The following is a 26,857-nucleotide window of genomic DNA, read 5'->3' as shown; positions in this document are numbered from 1 at the left end:
GACTTGCTCTGTGCTTCTAAGGAAATCATGAATCCCTTTAAAGAAAAATTATACTGAATGTGCTCCTTTTTTTTTAATTCTAAGATTTACTCTTTAGGATGTTATCATTCCTGGTGATTTTTTACATTTTAGCATAAATTACAAATGATATATGAGTAACTAATTTTAATAAGTTTTATGCAAGTTACTTCTGAAAAGTAAAGAAAGGAAGCTTATTTATTTTTATTTGTGTCAATGTATTTCAAATATAACTGCCATTATATAAAAAGAATAGAGTCATCTGATGCCAACATGGTTTTTCACAACCAGCCAACTATTGCGGCTCCATCATTTGTTTCTTTTGAAAATTATTTTATTGATGTATATTTTGGGCTTCCCTGGTGGCTCAGATAGTAGAGAATCCGCTTGCAATGCAGGAGAGCTGAATTCAATGCCTGAGTTAGGAAAATCCCCTGGAGAAGGGAATGGCTACCCACTCTAGTATTCTGGCCTGGAGAATTACATGGATGGAGGAGCCTGGTGGGTTACAGTCCATGGAGTTGCAAAGAGTTGGACACGACTTAGTGACTTTCACTTTCATAACTGATTTACAATGTTGTTAATATCTACTATACAGCGAAGTGATTCAGTTATGCACATATATATATATTCTTTTTCATATTCTTTTCTTTTATTATTTATCACAGGGTATTGGATATAGTTCCCTGTGCTCTACAGTAGGACTCATTTATCCATTCTCTGTATAATAGTTTTCACCTGTTAGTTCTGAACTTCTAATCCATCCTTTCCCCCACTCCCCATCCCACTTGGCAACCACAAGTCTGTTCTCCATATCAGTAAGTCTGTTTTTGTTTTGTAGATAAGTTCATTTGTGTCATATTTTAGATTCCACATATATCACATGGTATCTGTCTTTCTCTTTCCAACATTGTTAACTTAGTATAATGATGTATATCCATGTTGCTGCAAATGTTCTTATTTCATTCTTTTTTATGGATGCATACTTCCACATCTTTCTATTTCTTTTCAACTGTGGTTAATGCAATCCAAGTTCATATTATCTTAAATCAAACTACTACACTTAGAACTCAAATATTTGCTTTTAGATGCTACCTTCTTTAATTCTTACTTATATTTATTGGTAATTTTAGGTATCAGAGAATGCCTGAGCAATATTGAAAAATTTGTATCAAATATAATATGGCATTGTTGAAGGATACAACAGAAAATAAATCTATGAATAGTGAGAAGGTATGAGTTTGAATGGGCTTCCTGGTAGCTCAGACAATAAAGAAGCTGCCTACAATGCAAGAAACCAGGATTTCGTCCTTGGGTCGGAAAGATCCCCTGGAGAAGGAAATGTCTATCAATTTCCCTGGAGAATCCCATAGACTGCGGAGCCTGGCAGGCTATAGTCCATGGGGTCACAAAGAGTTGGACATGATTGAGTAGCTAACACACACACAAGCGTGCACACACACAAATATGTATAGAAATTTGGGAATTCTATGTAGTGGTGAAAGAACTTTCTAAGATATATTTAACAAGAAAATAATAGATATTCAAAAATATGAGGGAAATGTTTAGACTGCAAAAATATAAAGGGAGAGAGAGAGAGAGAGGTATATTCAGAATAAGCAATTAGTGAGAGTGGGTATGTTTTTTTCTGACAGCACATTAAATAAAGAGAGGGCGCTATATTTGGAAGTTCTTTATGTTGATCATCTGTGCAAAATATCCTGAATTTTGTTTTTGAAGGTTTATACCGCTTGACCGTCTCTGAATCTGCTCCTGTTGGGACATCTATAGGAAAAATCATGGCATATGATAGGGACATAGGAGAGAATGCAGAAATGGACTACAGCATTGAAGACGATTCAAGAACATTTGACGTCATTACCAATAATGAGACCCAAGAAGGAATAATTATACTAAAAAAGGTAGATGCATTAAATTTTTTTCCTTTGAATAATAATGCAAAATCAAATCAGAAATACATATAATTATTTTGTGTAACCAGTTAGTGTTTGTTTCAATTAAGTAATTAAATTAAGATCTTGTGATTTATAGTTTACAGAAAAAAGGAAAGATATGTGTGCTTTTAAAAAAATTCTAAGATGTTTCATTTTTTAGAATATTAACATACATTGCCTACATTTTAGCATAAATTACAAAGCATAATTTAACAATAGCTAATTATCAGTTTTGTGCAAGATACTTCTGAAAAAATTAAGAAAAAAGTTCAGTTTTTTATATTTTTATCTATATATCTCAGATATAACTGATGAGAGATTTATTACAGAGCTCCTTGAATTACACTGTAGGAGAGTTTTTGAAAAAGATTTTAAAACAGAGGACAAACTTTCAAAATATCTTAAATGACAGGAAATTAATTCTTAACTCGCTAAGATATTTATACTCAGAAAAGTATAGTTTTAATCCTAACAAAACTAGTTATTAACCAAAAACATTTTGTAATAGTTGTAAATAACAAACTACACACAACATAGGGATTTTCTCCACAACTACTAAATATTTAATGACAATCTCATTGGGATCCAAGAAAATAAATAGTAAAAACCTAACTGGAAAGCACCTGAGACTTAATTTATCAACAAAACCTTTTCTTTCCCCCTAAGTAATTCCTTGGGTTTTCTGTGTACAATGTATTACTTTGCAGAAAGTGAACTTTGAGGACCAGAACCACTATCGTATTAGAGCAAAAGTTAAAAATCCCCAAGTTGATGAGCAACTCAGGGAATACCACACTGAAGCTTCCACCACTGTCATCAAGATCCAGGTGGAAGATGTTGATGAGCCTCCTGTTTTCCTCCTCCCATATTACATCTTTGAAATCTTTGAAGAATGCCCTCATGGATCCTCTGTAGGCACGGTCTCTGCCACTGATCCTGATCAGAGGAAATCTCCTATTGGGTATGTCTGGAAACCCAGCTTTGCATTGATAAATGAGGAAACACAGATTAGCTTGAAAATAAATTTATTTTTAAGTAGAATAGGAATATATCCAGACCTATATTTCTCTCTATGGTCACTTATGAAATTTGCAAAAGTTTAAACAAATCAAAACAGGAAACCTCACTGTTGGTTAAGATGCAAAGAAATAAGCACTTGCAAACATGGGCAAGAGAGAGGCTGTGCACCGAAATTCGATGCAATCAACTCTATTAATTGGGATAGGGATGTTAGGGAAAAGAAATCCTTGATTATGCCAAGTCAGAGGAGAAACAAAGTTTATAACAATATGGTTCATACAAATACTGCTTGATTAAGTTAAAGTAAAAGTTGCTCAGTCATGTCTGACACTTTGTGAACCCATGGACTTATATACAGTCCATGGAATTCTCCAGGCCAGAATACTGGAGTGGGTAGCTGTTCCCTTCTCCAAGGGATCTTCCCAGCCCAGGGATTGAACCCAGGTCTTCCACATTGTGAGCTGTTCTTTACCAGTTGAGCCACCAGGGGATGATATTCAAAAGTTAACCAAGCTTTTACAAGGTACCATTAAAGGCATAAAAATGAGTCCAATCAGTTAGAAATAAGTTTTTTTGTTGCAATTAAACTATATTTACCATCCATTAAATTAGTCTGTTACATTCAGGTAATATACTTTCTGCCTTAAAAAAAAAATTTGTTGTCCTTGTAGTTCTTATTAAAGATAAAAGCAAAAGCTGTTATTATGTTTGGCTGTGGTCACATTTTTCTCATATATGTTACATAATATTTTGCATATAATCATCAATTTTAATGCTTTTGTATTTTTTTTTAAATGTCATATTTTCAGCTATGTTTTTACTCATCATTATTTCTGGTAGCTCAGTTGGTAAAGAATCTGTCTGCAATGCAGGAGACCCTGGTTCAATTCCTAAGTCAGGAAGATCTGCTGGAGAAGGAATAGGCTACCCACGCTAGTATTCTTGAGCTTTCCTGGTGTTTCAGACAGTAAAGAATCCTCCCTCAATGTGGGATACCTGGGTTCGATCCCTGGGTTAGGAAGATCCCCTGGAGAAGGGAACAGCTACCCACTCCAGTATTCTTGCCTGGAGAATTCCATGGACAGAAGAGCCTGGCAGGCTACAGTCCATGGAGTCGCAAAGAGTTTGACATGGACTGAGTGACTTTCATAAAGCATTCATCATTCATTGACTTATTTACACAACTGACATTAGATATTTAAATTGTTCCTACAATTTGTCATTATAAATGATAGCATAATGAAAACTTTAACCATGAAAGTATTTATTGTTATGTATTCTTTGCTATTGTCAGAAAAACAAGTAGGTTAATAGACATGCTATTTAAAATTTAAACAATGTACTGTGCTTTGATTATACACACACACATATATTGGAAGTCCTCCCTGGTGGCTCAGACAGTAAAGAATCTGCCTGCGATGCAGGAGACCCAGGTTGGATCCCTGGGTTGGGAAGATCCCCTGGTGAAGGGAATGGCAACCCACTCCAGTATTCTTGCCTGGAGAAATCCATGGACAGAGGAGTCTGGCAGGCTACAGTCCATGGAGTCACAAAGAGTCCGACACGACTGAGCAACTCACACACACACACACATATACTACACGTATACTACACATATACTTATATTCATTACTAAGCTTACTGCTAATAAATAGGAACTGTATCTTCATGTTAGAAGGCAGCATTTTGTGATTAGGAATTACAGTGGGAAACTGGAGCATCATTTGTCTTAAAAATTTAAAGAAGCTTCTTCTTTGTATCAGTAGCCCTTCCAAAGAGCAAAGCAATACCCAGCATCTTGGAAGCCTGTGTAATTCTCTGGACTATAAATATGGAAAATAGATGAATAAGGGAAGGTGGTGGAGGAAAACATGTATTAACAGTTGTTTTTAGGAGTCTAGTGTGCTAGGAATTAGAACCTCAAAATTATCTGTAATAAAAACTTCATCACAAAGTTATAAGAAACTGCACAAGAAATCTTCCCAAAGTTTTTCATCTTATCCCTATTCTCTATATTACTTCATTGTTTAGATGACAGATAGAGGGAATAAATTCTTTTGCCACTGCTGTGGATGATTTATTCCTTGGGCATTGATATAATTTCCTTTCTAACTAAACCTAGAGTCAAATTTTATAATTTTTATAAATATGGGAATGGCACTAAAATCTTTTCTGTTATTAAAAAAAAGAAAGAAAATTAAAAACTTTAGAAGCAGTGAAATTGAAAATAGAGATATACAATGGAATGATAGCTGGTTCTTCCAAAACACCGGTAGAAGTTATCCATCTAATCAGACTACCAAGGGGAAAAAAGAAGAGGCAAAAATTACCATTATCAGAAATGAAGGAGGGAATGCAATTATTGAACCTGTAGACATTAAACAGTATTATAAGGAGATACTAAGAACAACTCTATCTATGTCTATGAATTCAGACCAATTCCTTGAAAGAGAAAAACTGCCTGCATTCACAGCAAAAGATAAATAATCTGAGTAATCAGGCTTGTGGGAAAGAATCTAGCTCACTAGCTGGAAGCAGGTTTGTGTTTCTTTCAAGAATGACAAGGATTTCTTTCACCAGTGGAAGAAGCTGTCTTTAAACACCTTTCACCAAATCACAGACTTAGAGAACAGACTTGTAGTTCCCAGGGGGAAAGCTGGAGGAAAGGGACAGTTAGGGAGTTTGAGATGGCCATGTACACACTGCTATATTTAAAGTGGATAACCAACAAGGAGCTACTGTATAGCACTGCTGTCCATGGGATTCTCCAGGCAAGAATACTGGGTTGCCATTTCCTTCCCCAGGGAATCTTCCCAACCCAGGGACTGAACCCAGGTCTCCTGCATTGGAGGCAGACTCTTTACTGACAGAGCCACCAAGAAAGCCCCATAGCAGAGGGAACACTGCTCAAATTTATGTTACAGCCTGTATGGGAGGGGAGTTTGGGGGAACAAAGGTACATGTATATATATGGCTGAGTCATTTCCCTCTTCACCTGAAATGATCACAGCATTCTTTGTTAATTGGCTATACCCCAATACAAACTTAAAAGTTAAAAAAAAAAAAACACAAATCCTCTATTACTTGTGCATAAAAGCATCCCTGAAAGATCTGGTGGAGTTGCACCTCCTTGGGAAGATTTAGCCTTTGTTACGGGCTTGGCTTTTACGTGTCTCAGTTCTTCTTCTGGGAGACGGGAATAGTACTTTTGTAGAGGTGTATGAAGATTAAGAACAGACTATAAAGGCATCCTTATATGCATGGAGAAATCATTTGTTTATATCATTCTGTCAGGAACCCTTTGCAGTGAGAAAACACCACACAACCACATTCTATTCCCTCAGCACTTTTAGCAGAATGAAGACTCTTTAAAAAGGAATTGCAAAGCAAATGAAAGATTAATCTGAACATCTAAACTTTCCGTTTTAGGCTTTTTAGTCCATACTCTTTCTAATATATATTACACACTTATGTCTTAAATGGTGAAGTTAAGTGAAAGTCGCTCAGTTGTGTCCAACTCTTTGTGGTGTTGGAGAAGACTGTTGAGAGTCCCTTGGACTGCAAGGAAATCCAACCAGTTAATCCTAAAGGAAATCAACCCTGAATATTCATTGGAAGGACTGATGCTGAAACTGAGGCTCCAGTACTTTGGCTACCTGATGCAAAGAGCTGACTCATTAGAAAAGATCCTGATGCTGGGAAAGATTGAAGGCAGGAGGAAAAGGGGATGACAGAGGATAAGATGGTTGGATGGCATCACCAGTTTAGTGAACATGAGTTTGAGCAAGCTCTGGGAAGTGGTGAAGGACAGGGAAGCCTGGCATGCTGCAGTCCATGGGGTTACAAAGAGTCAAACACAACTAAGCAACTTAACAACAACTGTTCCATTTTGTCAAAAATATCTAACTAGGAAATGTGACCACTTGTTGATCTGTAAGCAAATTGCTTATAAAGATTTAACAATGAGCAGAGCTAAAACTTGGAGAAGGCAATGGCACCCCACTCCACTACTCTTGCCGGGAAAATCCCATGGATGGAGGTGCCTGGTAGGCTGTGGTCCGTGGGGTCACTCAGAGTTGGACACGACTGAGTGACTTCACTTTCACTTTTCACTTTCATGCATTGGAGAAGGAAATGGCAACCCACTCCATTGTTCTTCCCTGGAGAATCCCAGGGACCAGGGAGCCTGGTGGGCTGCGGTCTATGGGGTCGCACAGAGTCAGACACGACTGAAGCGACTTAGCAGGAGCAGCAGAGCTAAAACGGAATTTCCTTAAAGCTTAGTTCTCTGTAGTTTCTATTTTCATTTTCCCCAACACCAACCAACAAATTAGTGTGATATTTTTTAGAGACTGTTAAAATTCTCTCTTGCAAGTGAGAATGAGTGGCATGGCCAGATTTAGCACACATTATTTGAAAACTAGAGTTTGTTTCAGGTTTTACTCCTCTGTTTCCATCAAGTTGAATCGTAAATGTAGAAATTATCTTTCTGAAATTTTTCAGCATCATACTAGCTCTGTAGAATGTGGATTTGATATCTTTTTGCTTAAAAAGAACAATGTATACACTTTAACGTTGTACAGAGAAAATAATACTTTAAAGAAATTATTTGTGTCTGTGTGTGCAGATATTCTATCACCAGAAGTGAAGTGTTCAGTGTTGATGACAACGGCACAATCTTCACAACTAACCCACTTGATCGAGAGACTAGTGCTTGGTACAACCTAAGTGTTACAGCCATGGAAAAATGTAAGTATTCATTTGAGAACCATATATTGGTTCACCATGTTTTTTAACCCACTCAACAATCTCTAAACATAGGGACAATGGGTAGCTTAAAGTGTTGCTGAAATTAGAATTAAATAATATTTTATATATCAAGTATGTATCATTCATTTATCATGTATATCATTTATATATCAGGTGTTTATATATACAGTGTATATCATTTATTATTTAAAAGTTAGTCTGTTCATTCTTACTACAGTTTATTTATATACTTACCACAAAATATCTCTATTTTATTATGGCAATATATAATGTTTAATATAAGAAATGAATCATGGAAAATTCAGAAAAACATAAGAAATAAACCCACATTACTTGAAATTTGAAAACTTTATTTATTATATGCTCTTACAATATTGTTCATGAATACATTTTAAATCAATTTTTAAACAATGAAAATAAATTTTGCAAGTTTCTTTTTCAAATTGGACATGTAAATATTGCCCAGTGAAATCTGCTCAAATAAAACTCATGTCAGCTGTGCGAATGGTCACATCTTCAATAATTAATAGTAACCAGGTATTTTTCCATTTTCAGGTTTCAAAACAGATAAAATTATCCAGTTTACCAGTTAGTTTGTGTCTTTAAAATTTCAGTTAATCAGTTATTAAATCAATCAAGCTCAAAATAATAGAGAGAACAGAATGGAAAAAACTATCAAAATTATCACTATTATAGTCAATGGATTTCATATAATACAGTAAAGGATTCAGTTTGTGAATTTCAAATGTATCAGAATGCATCCTTTCCAAACTGATTTTGCATAAAATTTTAATAATCATGTTTACCTACTTGGCTTGTTCTTTAAAAGTCTTTAAACACACATCTTACTCCTCACCTTATTGAGCAGTTTGCTGATGAGATGCTGGAGTAGAAAGCATCACTTACATATTTTTTGTTATACACTGAGTGGCTCTTTGGCACCCAGGAAGATTGGGGCTGAGTCTTGAATTTTCTATTTAAACACTAAATGGATGGGGTGCAAATGTTTCAAGGGAATAAATGTCTGCTGCACAGAAGAAATGCCAAAGCTTTTGGTGTCAGAAAACACAAGGATATTTAGCCTAAAAGCAAGATTTTATTCACTGGATATTTGTGAGAAAAAAATTTATTGCTATCTACAAGGCTATTGAAGAAAGAATTCAAATCAGTTCAAAGGATGAGTGAACATCTTTGAAAAATGTGTTTCTCCAAGAAGTAGTTTTCAACCGTTAAAAGAGCATGTTTTAATGAAATTTATGTAAGTAATTATCCATTGTAATTTTATTTTATATATAAGGAGAACTTAACTAAGAATATTTCATTAACTTCTGTTAAGTTAGAAGCATTCTTAAATTATAATTTAAGTTATTATAAAGCAGTGTCTTTAAAATGGATTATGTATATTCTAAGACACAAATATTGTAAAAATTATAAAACACTTTATAAATAAAAGAAGATTAAAAATATGGTTAATGAAAAAATGCCTGTGAAAGGCAAATTGAAAATAAACAATATATTTATATTACATGAAATTTATTACTGAGAAGTTAATCATTGTTCCAGAAATAAGTGATTAGAAATGTTATAAAGTTTAGAAATTATACATTTCTTGCTGATCTGCTTCTTGTGCTATAAAATTCATTTCTGAGAGTAAAAAAAAAAAAAAACTCATTTAAACTCATCTTTGAAGATATATTTTGTAAAATATCTGTTTCATTTTAAGGGAAATTGCTTAGAAAGAACTTATATTACACCAAGCATCCAATTTTCATGCATTTTCCCTCTATCTCTTGATTCATTTTTAATCCACATTATTAAGCTCACTTTAGAACAATTTTGGAAAAAAATAATTGCAAGTGCCAATTTTTTTATTATGGTAATATTGATATCAAAAATAATTTTTGACCCATTTCAGTCACTTAAGACATATTAATATAAACAAAAACACCCAGATGGTGGAAAACAGGGCTTCATATAAAATTGTTACATAAAGCACTTGCTGCATGTGTTAACTATCTGGAAGGTTGTGACATATCAGTTATGTTGATTATAGGAAAGACATGCTCCAAATTAACATGTGTTTTCCCAGCGAATGGAGTTCACTGTGTGCTTAGTCTTTTTCATGGAAAGTTTCCCAAATTAAGCATCAAGCTATTTATCAACATGACAGCTAAGTGAATTGTCAGGGGAGTTTGTAATTTCCTCAGTTCTGTCTCGCTGCAGCAGAAATTTGAAGCAGTGAACAGACTATTGTTATAGCTCAGTATATTTTGGCAAGCAAAGGAAAACACATCCTACAGGAGTAAGAGTGGGCCACCTAAAATTCATGAAGAGAAAAGAGGCCCCCCCCCCACCTCAATTTTGGCTCCTCTTTTTGTATGTTTTTCTCCTCCCAATGAACCTGTCCTATGTAAATTGGGCTAGGCAAGAGGGCTGTTTGTTTTACCTGAGGTTCTCACTTTGGACTTTGGACCTCCTTTTGTTCTATTTTCATGGGTTTTTTCCTTTCTTTGTTTTTTAGCCACCACCATTCTGGACTTCTTTTTCCTAATCTAACTACATAACAGAATAAAACAACTAACTACTTTAAATTGAAGCTGCAAAGATATGGGTATGCTTTGTATAGCCATGTCAAAGGTTTAATTTGAACTTAATTAAAAAAAAATTTTAATTTATTTTTAATTTTCTAATTGTTGAATAATTGCTTTACAGAAAAATGTGGTTTTCTGTCATACATCAACAAGAATCAGCCATGGGTATACCCATGTCCCCTCCCTCCAAGACCTCCTTCCCACCTCCCTTTCCACCCCACCCTTCAGCCTGTTGCAGAGCTCCTGTTTGAGTTCCCTGAGTCTTACAGCAAATTCCCATTGGCTATCTGTTTTACACATGGTATTGTAAATTTCTATGTTACTCTCTCCATACATCTCCCTTTCTCCCTCCTCTCCTCCCACCTTAACAATAGGTCTGTTCTCTATGTCTGCTTCTCCATTGCCGCCTTGAAAATAAATTAATCAGTTCCACCTCTTCAGATTCCATATATATGTGTTGGTATATGATATTTATATTTCTCTTTCTGACTTATATCACTCTATATAATGGATTATAGTTTTATCCACCTCATTAAAATAGATTCAAATGTGATCTTTTTATGGATGAGTAGTATTCAATTATATATATATATATATATATATATATGTATATATATGTACCACAGCTTCTTTATCCATTCATCTGTCGATGGACATCTAGGTTGCTTCCATGTTCTACCTATTGTAAATAGAGCTGCAGTAAACATTGGGGTACACGTGTTTTTTTTCAGTTTTGATTTCCTCCGGGTATGTGCCTAGGAGTGGGATTGCTGGGTCATATGGTGGTTTTATTTCTAGCTTTTTAAGGAGTCTCCATAAAGTCTTCCATAGTGACTTTATCAGTTTACATTCCCACCAGCAATGCAAGAATGTTCCCTTTTCTCCACACCCTCTCCAGCATTTATTGCATGTAGACTTTTTGATGATGGCCATTCTGACTGGTGTGAGGGGGTATTTCATTGTAGTTTTGATTTGCGTTTCTCTGATAATGAGTGATATCAATCATCTTTTCATGAGTTTGTTAGCCATCTGTATGTCCTCTTTGCAGAAATGTCTCTTTAGGTCTTTTTCCCACTTTTTGATTGGGTTGTTTATTTTTTCTGGGACTGATTGTATAAGTTGCTTGTATAATTTGGAAATTAACTCTTTATTGGTTGTTTCTTTTGGTATTATTATCTCCCATTCTGAGGGTTGTCTTTCACTTTCTTTGTAGTGTCCTTTGTTGTGCAAAAGCTTTTAAATTTAATTAGGTCCCACTTGTTTATTTTTGTTTTTGTTTACATTACTCTAAGAGGTAGATCATAGAAGATCTTGCTTTGATTTATGTCACTGTTCTGCTCTAAGAGTTCTCTGTTCTTCTTTAAGGGTTTCATAGTTTCTGGTCTTACATTTAGGTCTTTAATTCATTTTGAGTTTATCTTTGTGCATGGCCTTAGGTAGTGAACTAATTTCATTCTTTTGCATGTAGTTGTCCAGTTTTCCCAGCACCACTTATTGGAGAGGCTGTCTTTGCCCCATTGTCTTTCCTCCTTGTCAAAAATAATGTACCCATAGATGAGTGGGTTTATCTCTGGGTTCTCTATCTTGTTCCATTGGTCTATATTTCTGCTTTTGTGCCAGTACCATATTGTCTTGATGACTGCAGCTTTGTAGTAGTCTGAAGTCAGGAAGTTTGATTCCTCCAGCTCCATTCTTCTTTCTCAAGACTGCTTTGGTTATCTGGGGTCTTTTTTGTTTCCATATGAATTGTGAAATTTTTTGTTCTAGTTCTGTGAAAAAAGCCTTTGGTAATTTGATAGGCATTGCATTGAACCTGTAGATTGCATTTGGTAGTATAGTCATTTTCACAATATTGATTCTTCCCACCTAGAAACATGGAATATCTTTTCATCTGTTTATGTTGTCTTTTATTTCTTTCATCAGTCTCTTGCAGTTTTCCGTATACAGGTCTTTTGTTTCCTTAGATAGGTTTATTCCTAGATATTTTATTCTTTTTGTTGCAATGGTGAATAGTATTGATTACTTAATTTCTCTTTATAAATTTTCACTGTTAGTATATAGGAGTGTAAGTGATTTATGTGTATTGACCTTGTAATCCACAACTTTACTGAATTCACTGATTAGCTCTATTAATTTTCTGATACTTTCTTTTGGGTTTTCTATGTTTAGTATCTTGTCATCTGCAAATAGAGTTTTACTTCTTTTCTGATCTGGATTCCTTTCATTTCTTTTTCTTCCCTAATTGCTGTAGCTAGGACTTCCAAAACTATGTTGAATGATGGTGGTGACAGTGTCTTGTTCCTGATCTTAGAGGGAAAGCTCTTAGTTTTCACCGTTGAGAATGTTTGCTGTGGGCTTTGCATTTATGGCATTTACTATGTTGAAGTACGTTCCTTCTGTGCCCATTTTTGAAGTGTTTTTATTATAAATCGATGCTGGATTTTGTTGAAGGCCTTTCTTCAGCTATCGAGATGATCATATGGTTTTTAATCTTTCAACTTCATGTTATGTTGTATCACGTTGATTGATTTGTGTATACTGAAGAATCCCTGCCTCCCTGGAATAAACCCAACTTGAAAACAGCACATGAACTTTTTGATGTGTTGTTGGATTCTGTTTGCTAGAATTTTGCTAAGGATTTTTGCATCTATGTTCATGAGAGATAGTGGTCTGTAATTTTCTTTTTCATTGTTGTCTTTTCCTGGTTTTGGTATCAGGGATTATGGCCTCGTAGAATGAGTTTGGAAGTGTTCCTTCCTCTGCAATTTTTTGGAAGAGTTTCAGAAAAATAGGCACTAGCTCTTCTCTGAATGTTTGATAGAATTCCCCTGTGAAGCAAACTGGCTCTGCGCTTTTGTTTTAGGGGAGATTTTTTATCACTGTTTCAAGTTCAATGTTTGTAATTAGGCTGTTCAAAATTTCTATTTCTTCCTGGCTCAGTCTTGGGAGGCTGATTTTTTTCTAAGTATCTGTAGATTTCCTCTAGGTTGTCCATTTTGTTAGCATATAGTTATTCATAATATTCTCTTCTGATACTTTATATTTCTGTGTTGTCTGTTGTAACCTCTCCTTTTTCATTTTATTGATTTAATTTTTCTCCCTTTTTTTCTTGATGAATCTGGCTAGTGCTTTGTCAATTTTATTAATCTTCTCAAAGAACCAGCTTTTAGTTTTATTAATCTTTTCCATTGTTTCCTTCATTTCTCTTTCATTTATTTATGCTCTGATTTTTATGATCTCCTTCATTCTGCTGACTTGGGGGGTTTTGTGTTCTTCGTTTTCCAGCTGGTTTAGATGTAGAGTATGCTGTCTATTCAATGCTTTTCCTGATTCTTGAGATATGATTGTATCGCTATAAACCTTGCTCTTAGAACTGCTTTGGTGAGTCCCTTAGGTTTTGGGTCATCGTATTTTCTTTGTCATTTGTTTCTAGGAATCTTTTGATTACTTTTTTTTATTTCTTCAGTAACTTCTTTGTTATTTAGTAATGTATTATTTAATCTCCATGAGTTTGTATTTTTTGCTGTTTCATTCCTGTAGTTGATATCTAGTCTCATAGTGTTGTAGTCTGAAAAGATACTTGACACAATTTCAATTTTCTTAAATTTACCAAGGCTTGATTTGTGGCCCAAGATGTGGCCTATCCTGGAGAATGTTCCATGTGCACTTGAGAAGAAAGTGTATTATTCTGCATTTAGATGGAAAGTCTTGAAGCTATCAATTAGGTCCATTTGGTCTAATGTTTCATTTAAGGCTTGTGTTTCGTCATTGATTCTACGTTTTGATGATCTGTCCATTGACGACAGTGGAGTGTTTAAGTTCCCTCACTATTATTGTGTTGCTGTCAGTTTCTCTTATGCCTGTTACTGTTTACTTTATGTATTGAGGTGCTCCTAAGTTGGTTGCAAAGACATTTACAATTGTTATGTCTTCTTCTTGGAGTAATCCCTTGATCATTATGTAGTGTCCTTCTTTGTCTCTTATGCTATAAAGTCTGTTTTGTCTGAAATATGGATTGTCACTCCAGCTTTCTTTTGGTTTCCATTCTCATGGAATATCTTTTCTCATTCTTTGACTTTCAATCTGTATGTGTCTCTAGGTCTGAAGTGGGTCTCCTGTAGGCAGCATATGTATGGGTCTTGTTTTTGTATCCATTCAGTTAGTCTGTATCTTTTCTTTGGTGCATTTGATCCATTTACATTTAATGTAATTATTGATACATATGTGCCTATTGGTATTTTTTGATTGTTTTGGGTTTGTTTTTGTAGGTTTTTCCTTTCTCTTTTGTTTACTGGCTATGTAAATCCCTTTAGTATTTGTTGTAAGGCTGATTTGGTGGTGCTGAATTCTCTTAATTTCTGCTTGTCCATAAAGCTTTTGATTTCTCCATAAATTTTGAATGAGACCTTTGCTGGGTATAGTAATTATGGTTGTAGGTTTTTCTCTTTAAGTACTTTAAATATATCCTGCAAATCCCATCTGGCCTGTTGAGTTTCTGCTGAAAGATCTTCTGTTAATCATATGGGTTTTCCCTTGCTGCTTTTAATATTCAGTCTGCTTAATCTCTGTTAGCTTGATGAATATGTGTCTTGATGAGTTTCTCCTTGGGTTTAACCTGTAGGAGACTCTCTGTGCTTTTTGGATTTGATTGACTATTTCCTTTCCTGTGTTGGGGAAGTTTTCAACTATAATTTCTTCAAAACTTTTCTCAATGCCTTTCTTTTTTTCTTCTTCCTCTAGGACACCTATAATTCAAATATTGGCACATTTAATATTGTCCCAAAGGTCTCTGAGGCTTTTCTCAATTCTTTTCATTCCTTTCCCTTTATTCTGCTCTTCAGCAATTATTTCTGCCATTCTATTCTCCAGTGCGCTTATCCATTCCTCTTCCTCAGTTATTCTGGAAATGGCAACCCACTCCAGTACTCTTGCCTGGAGAATCCCATGGAGGGAGGAGCCTGGTAGGTTGCAGTCCATGGGGTCACAGAGAGCCTGGTAGGCTACAGTCCACGACTGAGTGACAAACTACTAACTACTAGAATATTTTTAATTTCAATAACTGTGTTATTTATCTCTGTTTTCTTATTCTTTATTTCTTCTGTGTCCTTGGTGATTGTGTTAACTGTGTTAAATGCTTCTTGCATTTTCTCCATTCTATTTTCAAGTCTTAAGAGCATCTTTACTATCATTATTATGAATTCTCTTTCAGGGAGATTTGTTTCCTCTTTGTTTATTTGGTCTTGTGAGTTTCAACCTTACTCTTTCCTTTGTGTTGTATTTCTCTGCCTCTTTATCTTCTTTTTCTTTTTTTAATTGCTCCACTTGAGGTCTCCTTTTCCCAGCCTTTAGAGGATTATATTACTTCTTCCTTTTGATTTTTGCCCTTGGAAGGAAATGTTGGCTGCATGGTTTGTGTTGATTTCTTGTTGGGGGTGACTTGTGGCTGTGTTCTAGTGGGAGAAGGTCAAGTAAGTAATTACAGAAACATTGGGACATATACACACACACTTCCACACATACAGTTATAATCAAAGCATTCTAAAGAAAAGAGGGAGATTGACTTGGTGAGCAAGGGAAACCAGTGGTGATATCAACCAATTGAAAGAAGAGTTAGCTAATGCTCAATCTGGAAATCTGAGTATGAGCAGAAGGCCAACTGGGGAATATAGCATAGAGAACTCAACAGTTTAACTTATGTGGTCAAAGAAAGAGTGATGGAAAAAAGGGAGAATAAAAAGAGAGAAAAGAAAGAGGAGAAGGGAGGGAAAAAAGAAAAGAAAGGGGTGGAGAAGAGGATTAAAAATTTTTTTTAAAAGAGGGAGAAAAAATAGAAAAACAAAAATTAATAGATGTGTGTGGAAAAGATTTATATATATTTACAAATAGCTACAGCTGGTAAAGCACAGTAGGAAAAGCAGTTGAATATATCCAAAACAAAATCCAAAAATATTCATCAAGGGGAAAAAAAAGTGAGAAGGAGAAAAAAGAAACAACCTAAAATGAATGCTTTCCTTGCATTTTTTTTGACAAGAAACACAAAGAAGAAAACTCCACAGCACTGCAAAAGGCTAATATTGAGGTGGAACTATGTAGGGGGAATAAACCGTGTGATTTATAAGAAAAAAAGAGAAAAAAAACTTAAAATGATTTTTTTTAACAAGAGAAAGAAGAAAACTCCGTAGCACCACAGAAAGCTAATGTTATGGTGGAAATATGTTGGGCAATAAGTAGTGTGATTTATAAGAAGAAAGAAACTTATAATGATTATTTTTTTATATAACAAGAAAAACAAAGAGGAAAACTCCACAGCATCACTAAATGCTAGTGTGAAGATGGAGCTATGTTGGTGGAATAAACTGTGATTTATAAGAGAAAGAAAGAAAAAGAAAGAAAAAACATGAAACAGGAAAAAATAAATAAAGGATTTTCAGGATCGTAGCTCTTGGCTGTGGAGTCTGCCCCTGTGGATGGGGCTGGGATAGTGTTCTGTCATCTTTTCCTGGTGGGCGGAGCTTGTGTCTGTGTTCTGGTGGACGGAACTGGATCTCACCTCTCTAAAGGGCAGTGCAGTGTCCAGGAGTAGGTTTCCGAGTGTCTGTGGGTTCAGTATGCCTTTGGGCAGTTGTACCTTTCAAGGTGTTCAGTTCAGTTCAGTCGCTCAGTCGTGTCCTACTCTTTGTGACCCCATGAATCGCAGCACGCCAGGCCTCCCTGTCCATCACCAACTCCTGGAGTTCACTCAGACTCATGTCCATCGAGTCAGTGATGCCATCCAGCCATCTCATCCTCGGTTGTCCCCTTTTCCTCCTGCCCCCAATCCCTCCCAGCATCAGAGGCTTTTCCAATGAGTCAACTCTTAGCATGAGGTGGCCAAGGTATTGGAGCTTCAGCTTTAGCATCATTCCTTCCAAAGAAATCCCAGGGCTGATCTCCTTCAGAATGGACTGGTTGGATCTCCTTGCAGTCCAAGGGACTCTCAAGTGTCTTCTCCAACACCACACTTCAAATGCATCAGTTCTTCGGCACTCAGCCTTCTTCACAGGCCAGCTCTCACATCCATACATGACGACAGGAAAAACCATAGCCTTGACTAGACGGACCTCTGTTGGCAAAGTAATGTCTCTGCTCTTCAATATGCTATCTAGGTTAGGCGCGTCTATTTCCGTAGCTGCTTGAAAGTGGCCCTCAGCATAACTGCAGAGCCACCAGTCCCCTACTTATACCTGGGATCATTGCCGGTGCTTCTGTTCCCCTGTACCTCCCTGCGCTTTTGGCCGAAGCTTGCTAGGTAGGTGTTTGTGTGGGTCCTTCTGCGTCCTGGCGATTTGTGTGGGCTTCCCTCACCTTCCTGACCTCACCCCGCTGTGTCGCAGGGCTGTGTGCACTTGACTCTCAGTTTCCGAGGTCCACCTTCTGCATCGCGGGCATTGTGTGCCCTTGTCTCAGCTCCCTGGGCTTGCACTCTGCGTCACGGGGCTTGTGTAGACTTGCCTCAGATCCCTGGGCGTCCACTCTGCGTCACTGGGTTAGTGTGGACTTGTTTCGGCTCCCTGCGCCCACCCTCTACGACGCGGGGTTTATGTGCACTTGTTTCCTCTCACTGCCTGCACTTTTTGTCGCGGGGGGTTATTTGTTCTTCTTAAGGCTGTGCTGGGAGGTTGTGTGCCCTGCCTCCCCTCTGTCGGCACCTCGTGTTTGTGCACCTGCTACCTGGCCCGCCCTCTGTACTGCAAGGGTTGTGTGCGCTGGCTGGGTTTGTCTGCTGCACCACTCTCGGTTCCCCTGAGCCCACCCGTCTGTTTGGGGTCACAGCCCATGACCTGTTAATGGGCTGAGAAGTACAGCTTACTATGTCTACTGCCCTCCAAGTCCCTGCTTTGCCTGACTTTCCAAGACTCCGCAGCTCCCCCTTGGGCCCGCCCAGGAGGGAGATTCCCAGTGCATGGGAACTCCTGTTTCAGGTCTCCCTCCTTCCCCTGGGGCACAAGTTCCTGCCCAGAAATTCCCCTTTTTAAGTCTCCCTCTTTTCTCCGACCTCATTTCAGAGAGCTTAGCCTGTCTCCGGGAGGCCTGGGGTCTTCTACTGTCACCTAGAGGTTGCTTTGTAGGAGTTGTTCCATATCTTGATGAGTTTTTGATGTATTTGGGGGGAGGCTGGTGATCTCCCCATCTTACTCTTCCTCCATCCTCTCTGATTCCTGAACTTAATTTTAAATAGCTTTTTCAGGAAAAAAAAATGATAAAGATTTTAAATGATTTTTTAAACTAATTTTCTTAAATTTTTTTGTAACATATACTTTTTTCATTTTACTTAGGCAGGAAGTTGTTCTACAGCGATGTATAGTTAAACCGTAAAATATGAATTTTAAGTTTTGAATAATTTCATCTTGAAATTTCCAGAAATATCTTTTCATATTTTAATGTTTTTAATCTATTTGATCCTGAAAATAGTACAATAGAGTCACCAAATAGTAATTCTTAGTGGTTTATGTATTTCCTAAAGGTCATGGGTTTCTTTTATATGCAATAAACACTCCACAAGTTTTAATTTTAACTAATTGATTATGTATTGGTTAAAATAATTAAAAGTCTCATCCCAACCTGGAAAATCTCTTCCCAAGGTGAAACAGATATGAACAGTTTTATAATTAAAAAGCATTAAACCAGAATTTGATGTGCATCATAGTTGGAAAGAAACTGCCAAGTCAGAAAGAAACCTCAGGCCTTTAACATAGTCAACCAAACAGGATCTGCTGCAGGCACATCTCAAGATAATGGAGTGGGTAGCCATTCCCTTCTCGAGGTGACCTTCAGACCCAGGGATCGAGCTTGGGTGTCCTGCCTTGCAGGCAGATTCTTTACCACTGAGCCACCAGGAAGCCCAGATGAACAATTACTGGTATTAAAGTAGGAGCACTTAGCACCACACGTGTCACACAGTTTATCCTAAGTCCACTAAGTAGTTGGAGTGACCATTTCTGTTTGCTTTATTCATATGAAAACTAAACTTTTTATACGTTTATGACAAGAAATACTTTTGTATCTTGGTCAAGGTTTTTGCTGAAGTTAGGTGCCTACCCTCCCATAGAAAATGGGAGAAAATATGCTATTAATATCTTCCTTGATGATAAATTACATTCCAAAGAATTGGCTCCCACCACCGAAAAAAGACAAGCTTGGGTTGTAAAGTTGGCAAGAGATTTGTCTCAGTTTTAAAAGGTTAACATACATTTCAAAGAGATAGATAGAAAAATAATTTATAAGCTTTTCTAAAGTAAATACTCTATGAAGGGGAAGGAAGGAAAGACTTTTCCCTTAATTTTCAACAGAACTAATTCTCTCTCTTTTTTTAAATTGTTCTTTGCCTTTACATGTTACAACTTCAAATATAAAGACACTGAGACAAAAGAAACTCCTCCCCACTCTTCAATGTATGTACCTTCCAGTGGCTTTTTAAATGAACAAAGAAAGATTTAAGATAATGATATACAAATATGCAATACCATTGCCTGATGGCTCAGTTGGTAAAAAATCTGCCTGTAATGCAGGAGACCCGGGTTCCATCCATAGGTCAGGAAGATCCCCTGGAGAAAGGAATGGCAACCCACTTCAGTATTCTTGCCTGGAGAATCCCATGGACAGAGGACCCTGGCAGGCTACAGTCCATGGGGTCACAAAAAGTCAGACACGACTGTGTGACTAGCACTTTCTTTCAGACCACCTCTGAAGACAATTTAGATATTCACAACTAGAGTGGACAATGCTACTGGCATTTAGTTAGCAGAGGCCAGGGATAATACAAATATGTTTGACAGTTCCTGGATTAAAAAAAAAATGTTCATATACCTGACTATCTTCTTTACTTTTACTTCCTTTCCTCATCAGCTTCCTACAGTCCACGGCAGGTACAAGGCACCCGGTAAACACTGATTGAGCTGAATGTTCTGAGAACATTTTTTGTAAGCTATATTGTTGTATAGGAAATATATAATGATCCTGTCTTTGGCTTTTATTCATGTGAAATAAAAATATACCACATAGACTCTAATGCAATTTTCATGACCATGTTACCTCTAACAACTGCATTATTCTTTATTTTCATTCTGTTTACTCAATTTGCAGACAATATAGCACAGATTTCTTCAGTCTCTGTCTATGTACAAGTTCTCAATATCAATGATCATGCTCCTGAGTTTTCCGAATACTATGAGACTTACGTTTGTGAAAATGCAGTCGCTGGTCAGGTAAGAATCCATCATAAATCGTCAATGTCTAAACAGTACTTTGTATTATACAGAATAGCATTTTCTATGTATTCCTCCATCTTTGAAATGATATTAATAAAAATAACCTTTATTTAGCTATATTAATTATAGGCTTTAATGTAAGTTATGTATGATTTAAATTTCTTTCTTTCAAAAAATATGTAAACTTCAAATTTTCTATTTCCAAATTCTTCACGTTTGAAAGATCTCCTAACCCTTAGAATTTAATAGCAAATCATTTGTACTTTGACAATAAAGAAATTATTTTTTGTGATTCTGTAAATAATTTTAATTAATTTTTATTATTCCATCCATCATGCAAATAAAGATAAAATGATATATAAAATACATCAGACATCAACAGATGAAATTCAATTTGAAATGAATTATTAAATATATAAAGACAAGAAAGCATACTCATTTTGAAATACATTATCATTACTTCACAATTTTTTCACACATTTTCTTATATGGGGCTTACCTTTTTACATTTGTAAAATGTAGAGTTTAAATTAGATTCTCCTTTGAGTATCTCGGTTCCAATACACAATAACTTTACATTTTTTAGTTATCCTATTAAATCTCATAAAACATTAAAAAAAGAAAAACCTACTTTTTAAAATACTGAATAAGTATTGCAGTTGTTTAGTCTCTAAGTCGTGTCAGCCTCTCTGCCACTCCATGAACTGCAGCACGCCAGGCTTCCTTGTCTTTCACTGTCTCCCTGAGTTTGCTCCAACTCCTGTCCACTATGTCAGTGATGCCATCCAACCATTTCATCCTGCTTTCCCCTTCTCTTCTTGCCCTCAATCTTTCCTAGCATCCGGTTCTTTTCTCATGAATCAGCTCTTCATATCAGGTGGCCAAAATATTGGAGCTTCAGTTTCAGCATCAGTTCTTCCAATGAATATTCAGGGTTGATTTCCTTTAGGATTGACAAGTCTGATCTCCTGACTGTTCAAAGAACTCTCAAGAGTCTTCTCTAACAACACAATTCGAAAGCATCAAAAAAAAAAAAAAAAGAATCAAGTACTGACAAAACTATAAAACAAAAATTGAAGGTTACAAAAACCAATATAAATGTATTACTGGTATTAGTTTTGTTTTTATTGGAGGTTTTTTTACTTAGATTCTTGATATATTCTGGTTGGTTTGAAATATATTATGTTGTTTTTATAAAATATCTCAGAAGCAATAACTCAATAAATTTCATTTTCCTTTCTTAAAGTAAGTTAATACTTTTTAATTTATCAGATTATTTTATTTTGAAATTATTGTTTGAAAGAGAATGAAATGATACCTTTCAGTATGCATATCAAGAAAAAGAAAGAAAAATTGGGTAAATTATAAAAATTAAATCTCTGTTTTGTAATATGATATTTGTGTGATCTAATAATTTGAAAATCTGAATGATATAAACAGTATTGGGAAGATGATACATAAATATATTAAAATTCTCCAGTCTTTTCAACAAATTTTGCTGTAACAAATGGATAAGAACAAAACAGGGAGGAAATGGAAAACTCCATCTAAACCTCATACTTTATACAAAGATTATTTTATAATGTGTCATAGATTTAAACATAAACCTAGAACTAGAGACAAGCAGAGGAGAAAACATTATGTTATGGCTAGGCAAAGTGTTCTTAAATATAATACCAAAATACCAATCCATAAGAGAAAACATGTATTAATTTAATGTAATCAAAATTAAGCCAGTGAAAATCCCTGTTAAAAGAATTAAAAAGACAACCTACAGAGTGGCAGAAAATATTTGAAAGTAAGAATGAAATGATATAACTGGTACTCAGTCTAATAGTCAAAATCTCCCTTAATACTGAAATACATTTGGTAGTATTTTTTAAAATAATAATGAGAATAAAATCTCTGCTTCCCATACTATTAATTCATAGTGTTCTGAAGCTTAGGTCCATACAATAATACATATAATTCATACAAAACAGAGTTACCAAAACAAAGAAAATATATTTGAGAACATAAGATTATCTAGTAAAGTGAGTAAAGTGCTGACAAATAAGATAGAAGTTTAATTTTTCTGAAAGCATTAAAAAAAAGAGAGGAAGAGGAGGGTGCTCTTCAACATGTGTAATATTTCCATTAAGCTGGGTGAATAAGCCTGTGACATTGTCACTATGGTTAAAAATGTGTTAAGAGGGTGGATCTCATTTTAAGTGCTTTCGCCACAAAGTTTTTAAAATGTAGAAGAGAAAGAGGTAAAATTAATTTTAACGTTTATTTGACAGAATATGATGATTTTCGCATGTAATAAAAATATAGGGAAATATTTTATGTATTTTCTCATACTATGAAAATCACTCTTGTTTCATTTCCCACAGGCTCAGACAGCTGGACAAAATGTTGTGTTAAAAGGTCTCCTGTATCTATCTGCTTTGGGTAGATAATACAATCACTGTAGGAAACCAAAATGCCAGAACAGTGCACTCTCTTCTAAAGGAAATCAGACACTCCCTTAATGACCTATGTGGCTAAGCAGAAGTTTTATTTCTGTTCCTTATGTGCAAATGGCCAGGATGGGGTGGAGAAGAAGAATAAAACTTTTCAGGGGGTTGCAAAATATGAATATAATAAATGAGCTGACATTAGGGCAATTTGCCTTTTCTGTTTGGTGTAAATAGTTATCATTTTTCAAAACAACGATTCCGATTATCTTGACTGATACCAAATACCTTTTCCAGAAGTAAAGTAGAATAGCAGTAATTTTTAGATTCCTTCATACCAATACACAGTCTAACGTAAAGACAGTTACATTGTCTCCATGTAAAAATTTTCTCTTGCCTAAATTTCTATGACCCCACAGTGTAACCCCTGGTTTTCTCTTCATCTTCCTTTCTTTCTCCTGTGCCTTACCTTTTATTTTTTTTCAGACTCACTCTTTCTGTTAATCCACAAAATGTCTCAGTTACAGTTCGTATGCAAATGACTTCTAGATCTTTATGCCAGTTCTTTCTCTTATAGTTAATGGCTGTAAGTCCAAATAATCAGAGAAAATTTCTACATCTATTCTACTGGAATGTAAACAGTGGTGATAGAGACACTCTTGGCCCCAGCCACCATGGGACACCCAGACCTGAGATGACTTGGCATGTTCCAAATGCCAATGAAACATTTGTTAAATGGATACCTTTGGGATATTCATTATATACATTCATAGTTTAAATTTACATGTGATGATTTTCTGTGAACTTTTATAAAGAGTTTTATTAAAAATTACAAAAGTAATTTATCAAAGGAAAATGAGAAAATATATATTGAGATAAAATCAAAACTATTTCATTTTTAACAGGATAAGTGTACATCTATACAAGTTAATGGCAAAACATAACATTTAATGTAATTTAAATACATCTAATAAATTTTGTGAAAACTTTTTTTTGAAACAGTAGTTCTGCCTTTGTCTACTATCAAAATGTTAAGATATCATGAGCTTCTCAGTATTTTTTCCTTAAAAACATTCTAAACAAAGAAAGAAAACAGACTGCAGACTCAATTTTCTTGTAGCTCTATTATTTGATTAGCACTTTGACCTTTAGAACAGATGTTCACAACCTTTTTGAATACTAAATGTGTATCCTAAAAATAAATAAAAGTAATCCTAAAAATTTATATCTCCATATTAAAAAAAATATTGAGTATAGTTGATTTACAGTGTTGTGTTAGTTTCAGATATACAGCAAAGTGAACCAGTTGGCGCTCCAGTGGTTAAGAATTTGGGCTTCCATTGCCGAGGGCACAGATCTGATCCATGGCGTGCATGCATGCTAAGTCGCTTCAGTCATGTCCTACTCTTTTTGATCCTATGGACTATAGCCTACCAGGCTCCTCTGTCCATGGGATTCTCTAGGCAAGAATACTGGAGTGGGTTGCCACGCTCTCCTCCAGGGGATCATCCCAACTCAGGGATCAAACCCGTGTTTCTTACATCTTCTGCAATGACAGGTGGATTCTTTACTGTTAGTGCCACCATCCCGGGAACCAAGACCCACTTGCTGTGCAGTGTGGCCAATAAATAAATAAATATTTCTCCAAATTTTAAACTTAGAACATTAAGTGGGAAAGACAGAATTCAGAATATTAGACTTCCAAGCCCATAACCTTCATCTTGGCTATACAAAATCTTGTAATAACTCAAAAGCATTATCCTGATACAATGCACATTTATTATGTAGGCATGGATTGAATAAAAATGTTTTATTTTACTAGATTATTTAATTAACACTCCATGATTGTGATTTAATTAGGAAAGTGTTGTAAGGCAAAAGATAAATCAATGTAGAGAAATAATGTACAAACTGCATTAGTTTCACAAGGTTCTTCATGCATGTGTAGAGATATACTTTGAAATATAAGATTTAAATCATATCTGTCATCTTGCAACTAAGGATATTTTTGTTTGACACATTGTTAAAAGCAATTTAATTCTAGAAAATTCAAAACAATAACTTCTCTAGTCAATTTACTTTAATTTCCAGAATTAATCACAGTCTCACTATTTGATCTTGACAGCACATCTCTTTTTTGACAATAATTAACTACTTGACTGACACTTTCACATATTGAAAGCAAAGGACTAATTGTGAACTGATTTGTTCCTAGTTGCATTATTTCACTTTTTTATAATCTGAGATAGAGAGAGGAATTTACTTGACATGGAATACTTTTGCTCTAATCTTCTGGGTGAAATGAAATCATGTACATCACACCTAAGCTTTAAATACACTATTCCTAAAATCAATTTATAAACTCATTAGTTTAACAAATACTCAAGTAAGACAATAATGTTTATTACAGTTATGTCTCCAATATGTGCAGGAACTATTTAACTTCAGCAAATCGTAATGGTTAGTATTCAGATAAGAGAGAGAAGGAGAAAAGGACAGAAAGGAGAAATCCAGGCAGGAAGGATTGGAGGATGTTTTCTGACAAACTTAGCTTATGGAAATCATCTCATCCATTAATAAGAATTTACTTTCTATGTAATATCAAAACATTTACTTCCTCTGAAAGGAGCAAGTAAACATGTTTTTAACCTCAGAAAATATTTTCATATTTTCCACCAATTTTGAGATATCCTCTGGAATATCCATAATGATTTTGGTAAAGCAATTTTAATAGAAGCTAATAATAATTTAAAATAATAATTAGAATATTATAAAGAGAATGATCAAAACTTATCCCTATTTTTTTTCCTAGGTGATTCAGACCATCAGTGCAGTGGATAGAGATGAATCCATAGAACATCACCATTTTTATTTCAATCTATCTGTGGAAGAAAATAACTCGAGTTTTGCAATCATAGATAATCAAGGTAATGCCATTCATTTATAATAGCTTTCTGTTCATTCTTTGAGATCTTGTTTAATTTTAAGAAAATTCATAGCATTACTTTTTATACTGTTCCTGCAATATGATAGTGTTGAGAAATTATTCAAGGAGTGGCAATGGAAATGGGAAACAAAACCCAAAGTAGCGTTCTGGGAATAATAGCTTCATTTACCACTGGATTTCTTTAAATTGGAAGCACTTCTTCAAGTAATTATTGGTTATAAGCCCTTGCAAAGTCTGAATGACCTTGAAAATATAATTGCAGTTCCTCTCATGTCTTCATATCTGGAAAAGAAAATTATATATACTTCCCTGGTAGCTCCGACAGTAAAGAATCTGCCTGCAAAGAGGGTGACTTGAGTTCAGTCCTGGGTTGGGAAGATCCTCTGAAAAAGTGAATGGCAACTCACTCCAGTATTCTTGTCTGGAGAATTTCATGGACAGAGGAGCCTGTAGGACTATAGTCCTTGGGGTCCCAAAGAACTGGACACACCTGAGCAACTAATGATCAATGCAAAGAAATAGAGGAAAACAACAGAATGGGAAAGACTAGAGATATCGTCAAGAAAATTAGAGATACAAGGGGAACATTTCATGCAAAGATGGGCTCAATAAAGGACAGAAATGGTCTGGACCTAACAGAAGCAGAAGATATTAAGAAGAGGTGGCAAGAATACACAGAAGAACTGTACAAAAAAGATCTTCATGACCCAGATAATCACAATGGTGTGATCACTCATCTAGAGCCAGACATCCTGCAATGTGAAGTCAAGTGGGCCTTAGAAAGCATCACTACGAACAAAGCTAGTGGAGGTGATGGAATTCCAGTTGAGCTGTTTCAAATCCTGCAAGATGATCTGTGAAAGTGCTACAC

At 35.5% G+C, this 26,857-nt stretch overlaps 1 protein-coding gene across 1 annotated transcript in view; it reads left to right on the top strand.

Moving 5' to 3' along the window:
- The window catches only part of CDH19 (cadherin 19), a 78,089-nt gene that overhangs the window by 43,119 nt on the left and 8,113 nt on the right, over window positions 1-26,857 (top strand). The window contains exons 6-10 of the mRNA XM_040264336.1: window positions 1,759-1,940; window positions 2,681-2,934; window positions 7,621-7,742; window positions 20,477-20,598; window positions 25,852-25,966. Of these exons, the coding sequence (XP_040120270.1) occupies window positions 1,759-1,940; window positions 2,681-2,934; window positions 7,621-7,742; window positions 20,477-20,598; window positions 25,852-25,966 (795 nt within the window). The remainder of the gene's footprint in view (window positions 1-1,758; window positions 1,941-2,680; window positions 2,935-7,620; window positions 7,743-20,476; window positions 20,599-25,851; window positions 25,967-26,857) is intronic.

This window comes from Oryx dammah, unplaced genomic scaffold, assembly GCF_014754425.2.
Source record: "Oryx dammah isolate SB20612 unplaced genomic scaffold, SCBI_Odam_1.1 HiC_scaffold_22, whole genome shotgun sequence".
Taxonomy (NCBI): Eukaryota; Metazoa; Chordata; class Mammalia; order Artiodactyla; family Bovidae; genus Oryx; species Oryx dammah.
The sequence above is the reverse complement of the archived record's forward strand: the minus strand, read 5'-3'. Positions and strand labels throughout refer to the sequence as shown.